Source organism: Gavialis gangeticus, unplaced genomic scaffold (genome assembly GCF_001723915.1).
Source record: "Gavialis gangeticus isolate Ggan-Ray unplaced genomic scaffold, GavGan_comp1, whole genome shotgun sequence".
NCBI lineage: Eukaryota > Metazoa > Chordata > Crocodylia > Gavialidae > Gavialis > Gavialis gangeticus.
This window is the reverse complement of record NW_017728995.1, coordinates 9523861-9530274: the sequence shown is the minus strand read 5'-3', so window position 1 is coordinate 9530274 and position 6414 is coordinate 9523861. Positions and strand designations below refer to the sequence as shown.

The 6414-nt window shown below is 41.5% G+C and overlaps 1 protein-coding gene across 1 annotated transcript in view; it reads left to right on the top strand.

Moving 5' to 3' along the window:
- Positions 1-6414, top strand: part of KPNA4 (karyopherin subunit alpha 4) — a 37451-nt gene that overhangs the window by 22159 nt on the left and 8878 nt on the right. Inside the window, exons 13-15 of the mRNA XM_019503228.1 lie at positions 709-813; positions 2602-2673; positions 5338-5500. Coding sequence (XP_019358773.1) covers positions 709-813; positions 2602-2673; positions 5338-5500 — 340 coding nt within the window. The remainder of the gene's footprint in view (positions 1-708; positions 814-2601; positions 2674-5337; positions 5501-6414) is intronic.

Sequence of the window (6414 nt, the reverse complement as noted above, 5' to 3'; positions counted from 1 at the left end):
TTTTTTATGGAAGGTTTTGTGTAACAATGTCCAACATAACTGCAGTGTTGGGCCACTCGTCTATCTTCCTGACCCCTACTTCACTTGTCTTGAGCATTATATTCTGGAAGAATGGCACTTTTCTTACATCTATATGTTGCCTGTTCTTCTCTTGGATAAAACTGTTGATGTCAGTGGAACTAGGAGCACAATAATTTCTTTTGTTCATATTTATGAATAAATATATTTTTGGAATACTTGAGAACAGAGATAAAGACGAAACAGATTTTTCATGAGATAAAGAGCAGTGAGTATCATCTTTGAGTGCCTGCCAAAAGCAATGTAGATCTAACTTCCTTTAGAGCTCTTTCAGCCTTCAATTGGAAACAGTGGTGGCATTAGAACGTAAGGATGGCTGAATAAACTGTTGAGGTCAAATCTAAAATGACACATTGGTCACTTTAGAAATCATGCCAGTTAATCTTCAGGTTTAGTGTAATCCTCTTGTCTCTTCTAGTTTACAATAATAATTTTGTTACCCCTACTTTGTCAGTTTTCTGCTGTCTGGATTGTTATGATTTTCAGTGCAGTTTAATAACAAAAAAACATTTTCAGTTGTGGATGCTAGTATGCCTTTGATTTTTAAATTGTAAGTTTAAGTCTCAAGTTAGAAGTTGTTATTCAAATACTCCTCCACGCTATTTAATGTCTGTACTTTTTACTTTGCAGGAAGCAGTATGGTTCCTATCTAACATCACTGCAGGAAATCAGCAGCAAGTTCAGGCAGTGATAGATGCAAACCTTGTTCCCATGATAATACATCTTCTAGATAAGGTTAGATAACAAGTTCCTTTTGTACTGTTGGCCACAAGAAAAAAGAGGCATATTTTTGAAATTCCTACAGATTTTAAGTCTTTGTTTTTATATTGGTTTCCCTAGGGACAAAGTATAATAGTATATTTTCATAAATTGCTAGTTACCACATAATCTTTTTGTTTAACAAGCATCTAAATGTCTCTTATTGAAACTTCAAAAGGTGCCATTGATCAGGTTTTTTTTCCCAACTGTTTAAGTTGGTCTAATAAAAGATCAGATTCACCCAAATAACCTTGTCTGCCTATGTCCTTAGACCAACACAGCTACAACCTACACCCCTGCTTCATGCAAAACAATGGTTGTTATTGGTAAGATGTGGTAAAAAGCTCTTTGCTTCCATGTAAAATGAAGACATGGAGGTAAGCCAGTTTTTTTTAAATGTCTGAGGATCTTAACAGCCAAGAATTGGTGTAATTTGTAGTGTCAACCATTGTGTATAATTCTGGGGATGATACCCTTCGTATGAATATATAACCCTTTGCTTCCCCCTCCCTCCAGCCCGGTAACCAAAAGAGATGTTTGCTGATACTATTTGCAAACTTAATTTTGTCTCCCATGTATCCACTCCTTGCAGAAGAGTCCCAAATTATTTTTTCTTTTATTGGTAGGCTACAGAATCAGCAGGTATGTCCCTTTTTAAAATCTTTACCCCTGGATCTTACGCAGAAGTAGGAAACTATATGAGAAAGTAACAATAATTGTAGTAGTTCTGTGCCAGTAACTGTCTTTTGCTGTTAGTATGAAACTCTTCATGTGTGTACTCACACTCCTGAGATTAGGCAGAAAAGCTGGCAGAGCAGTCCCTCTTGCCTTGTATCACCACATCCAGCTTTTTGTGGTGGAGGGAAGAGGCTTGCTGTTATGGTACTAGATTTTTAATGTACTGATTTGAAATTCCTGATTGAGCATGTGTGGAGTACAGTCAGTTTCTGTTTTGGGTTGTATTTCTCTTAAAATATTTCCCATTTTAATACTTGCCTTCCTTTCCACTGAGATGAGAGCAGGGAATAACGTCAAAGTGAATGGAGTGGGGGAAGAGCATGGGAAGTCTTGGGTCTTAGCAGAGGAGGGTGAGGAAATAGGATGCAAAATAATAATAAAACATAGTCTGAAAGTAGCTATTTTTTTTCTCATGACATTTCACTAGTAGTGTATAGAAATTTTAGCACAGATTTGTTTTTTATAGTTGCTGCTGAAACCATCTTGCATCCTGAAGATGAAAGGATGCTGAGTCTATGGTATAAAGTGCTTTTGTTGGAATTTTATAATTGCTATATATACTTGAAATTTTGAAGTTCCAGTACAGTGCTCATCATTATGATATGTTGCAGGCTGCTGATGAAGAGAGAGTGGTACAGTTGGGTGGTTTGTTTGTTGTTTTTTTTTTCCTCTCCATGTCTCTTGTTCCAGAGGGAAGGAAAAACTTTTTCCTCCTCTGCAGCTGAAGACTTTCCAGGCAGGATAGTGCTCATGGGGGTCCTCCAGGCTGCATAGGCAAGAGAAGATGGAGCATGGGGAAGAACAAACTTTCATCATCCTACTTTCTAGCATTTACAAGATACTTTCTTTCTGCCCTTCTCCCCCATCTCCCCAGGTTTAAACTGAGTTTACTATGATAGTAGGTTACTCATTTCCTCGTTTTAAGCCCCCCTATAACAAAACAATTACTAAAATATTATATTTAAGCAGGAGGAATATTTTAAATATGAATAAAATAATCTACAATTGATTATTATTGTCTTTTAGGGTGATTTTGGTACTCAAAAAGAAGCTGCTTGGGCTATAAGCAACTTAACAATCAGTGGAAGAAAAGATCAAGTGAGTAAATGTGTTTCCCTAAAGCTAATGCACTTTTTCCCTTTTGGTGCTTCTGAAATTGTTCAAACACCACTTCCTTGAAATAATTTTTTGGTGAATTAGTGAAATGATATTTATGTGGAAACTTTTTAGTTTCCATGTTGGGAGTGACCTTGACGAGTCCTGGACAAAGGTTTTGTCTGAAGTGCTCTGACATGTGCGTGGCTGAAGTGCTTCAGAAACGATCCTCAGAAGTAAGGAACATCTTTGAAGCACTTCTTAAGCCATCTACACTCCAGCCACGTGTGATGAGGTTGCTCAAGCTTACAGCGTTTCACAGATGGAGCTCTGTTCCTGGCCCCCCCTTCATCATGGATGTTGGGGGGGAATGGAGAGCAATTACCTGTTGCAGTCCCTGGCTGCTGTATGCCATCACGGTGATTTTTTTTTTTTTAAGTGCTTTAGTGGTGGAGGTGGCTGGTAAAGGTGCACTGATGCATTGGTCCGATTATTGGATCAGCACAGATGCAAAGAAAGTTGACTGTATTGGAAATCAAACTTTTTTGCCTAATGTGGCCAGTAAATGCCCTGTGCACGCACAGCCACAGTGCAGCATGTAGATGGTGAGGAGCACAGCCCAGCAGCCTGGAGAGCTGCATCCAGCTGGTAAGTCTGTTGTGGTAGAAGGGGAGGAGGGAGGAAAGGAGTGTAGGGGGAGAAACAAATGGAGGCCCGTGCAGTGAGGGAGGGAATGGGGCTGGGGCAGGGCATGGGATAGAGCTGTGAGCGGCTCATCTAGGTGGCATGTGGATCGGGGGGGAGAGGGCAGCTTCTGTTGCTCTGCGGGTGCTGCTCAGCTGGGCCAGGGGACGGAGCTGTGGCTCATCTGGGGACCATGGGGAGTGGGGGGGCAGCTCCTGCCACTGCATATACCCTGGGAGGGCATGGGGGGCATGGGCCTCTAGATCTGCGCACAGCAGGGTGGGCTGCTGCTGCGGGCTGGGGTGGTACCAGGCTTTTCCCAGGCTGGGTTGGGCTGAGCTACACTTAGGGGAGGGGGAGGGGGGCATATGGTGGATTTTAGGGTGGCTGAAGCCAGGTGCTGCCCCAGCCCGCCCCATGCAGATCTGGGGGCATGCCCCCCCATGCCCTCCCAGGGTGCATGCAGTGGTGGGAGCTGCCCCCCCATTCCCCATGGCCCCCAGATGAGCCGCGGCTCTTTTATCTCCTGCCCCAACTGAGCAGCGCCTGTCCCAGTCCCATTCCCTCCCTCACCACAGGGGCCTCAGCCTCCCCCACTCTTGTCCCCTTCCCCACCTCTTCCACCATGACAGACTTACCAGCCAGACGCTCCTCTTCAAAGCTGCTGGACTGCATATCAGAATTCGGATTGGTATCGGCCAATATGCCTCCTTAAAAATGGGCATTGGCCCATAAAACCTCTATCAGTGCACCCCTAGTGGCTGGGAGCTCTACAATGGGACAGTACTGAAGCACTTCAAATACACACTTGTTGGTGGCCTGGGAATGTCGGTGGAGAGTAACTTTGAGGGCAAAAGATGAAAGTGATGTTATAATACATTACAGTAACTTGCTTAAAAAAAAATCTGTTTCATATCCGATAGGACTCTTGAGCAGTAGGAATCTATATTTTCTTCTAAAAGAGAACAAAAACATGCTTTAAAATCCATGTGAGGAGGAGGAGGATTTATTCACTGCTTTGCTGACAGTCGTCTTTGTGTGTGCATTCTGTAGAAATGGCTGACAGCAGCACATACCAATAAAGCTGGGCACCAGTTGCCAAATAGAAATAAAGTTTGGGTTTGCAAGGACACAGTGTAAACCAAGCCCACTTCAGTGGGGTCAGGCTGACACTACTTCTGGTCTTTGGGATCACAGGGTGCCTCTATACAAGATCTTTACTGCTGTTTCCTAATTAGCTCTGCAGTAAACGTCTCTGCATATATATGTGCAGTGCTGTTAGGATGGAGCAAACTAATCAACTTTGCCATAGGCTAGTACTTGGCTAGCAGTACTGTCCTGTGGCAGAGTTATTTACTCCCCAGCAATGTGCATGTAGATGGGGCTGGCTTCGGCATACGGGTGTTTCAGTTCAAGGGCTGCCTGCAGGCTAGCCCCACACTGGAGCACCCTCATGCCCCAGCCAGCCCCTCTGCAGCATCTTGAGCTGGGGGGAACAGCCCCAGGCTGATGTGCTGACCTCTCAGGCCCCCTGCCAGCCTGGACTGTTCTGACCCAACTCAGCATGCTTCGGTCCTGGGTACAGGTTCAAACACAGTGCTTAGGAGCAATACACTCCAGCATGATATGCGCCAGAGTTTATTGCTATGAATTAATAGTACATGTAGATGGTGCCTGCAGTGTACTAAACTACACTAGTTAGTGGCTTTTCATTGTGTAATCTGAATTTAGAATGTATTTTCAAAGCATAAAATGGATATGTGGGACTGAATTTTTATACATTTTTAAAATGCTTTAAAACATTCTCAAGGTTTAGATGTTAAGGGGCAAGTTATCAACTCTAGCTCTTTCTTGTGTTCCTGAAAAGTGGTGGCTTGTGGGTTTTTTCTTTTCTATATCTTTATTCAGTAACTCTTCTCCTTTTTCTTGCTCTTGCACATGGTTTAATTAAATATTTTTAATTTACATATTGCTCTCTTCTAGGTGGCATACTTAATTCAACAAAATGTAATTCCTCCTTTTTGCAACTTGCTAACAGTAAAAGATGCTCAAGTTGTACAAGTGGTGCTGGATGGACTAAGTAATATATTAAAAATGGCTGAAGATGAAGCAGAAACCATAGCCAACCTTATAGAAGAGTGTGCAGGTATGATGTAAATTATTTCGCACTACAGCTTACTGTAGCTGCAAACATAATGAAAGGTGAAGCCCATTTACTACCTGTTTTGAAATAGTCGTTTGTTGCATATCTTTCTTATTATGCCAGTTTCACTTTGTACTGCTTTGAGAGAATCTCGATACAAACTTGTCTGTCTGAGGAAACCTTTATATAACCCAATACAATATATAAGAAATCCAGTCATGAAAGTGAAGAATCCCAACTTCAAGATATTTTGCCATAGTTTATAAAGTAGTACATTGCTGTGTCTGTCTTTTTCTTTAAGTTGTAAACTTAATGAGTTATTTAAAAATGTATCTGGAAATAATTTGATTTAAAAAAATTATTAATAGTGTTGCCTTGAAAATATGACTAAAAGGTATTATATCTTTTAAATGTTGTGAAATAGCTGCCAATCCACTGGAGTTCTCCATTTAGGAAAAGGAACTGTTTTAATGTTTAAATGATTGCTACAAGTTCTCAGGGAATCACCTTTCTTGCACATTACTTGAGATGAGGGTGATGGTTTTGGAGATCAGGAAATTTTAAAAAGGACAAAGGATTTAAAATGTAAGTGAATCATGTTTAGGAGAGGAGCATCAGAAAATTGAGAGGTGCTTTAGTGACTGAAGAAACTCTGACCTGAGTGAGAACTTCCTGCTGTACTTTCCTGGTAGCTGTGCTTTTGTCTCCTTGACTGGGAGGTACATGCTACTTATTCTACATGACTGCATTATAGTGTAGCTGTCTTAAAGCCTGAGGCACTAATACTGTGATGATGATTACTTTATTTTCCCCAAACTCCTGAACACTTTTTCATGGTTGGAGAATCCCAATTGAGTTGTTACACAGTTAAAAAAAAAAAAAAAAAAAAAAAGCACCCATGCATGGAGTTAATAACA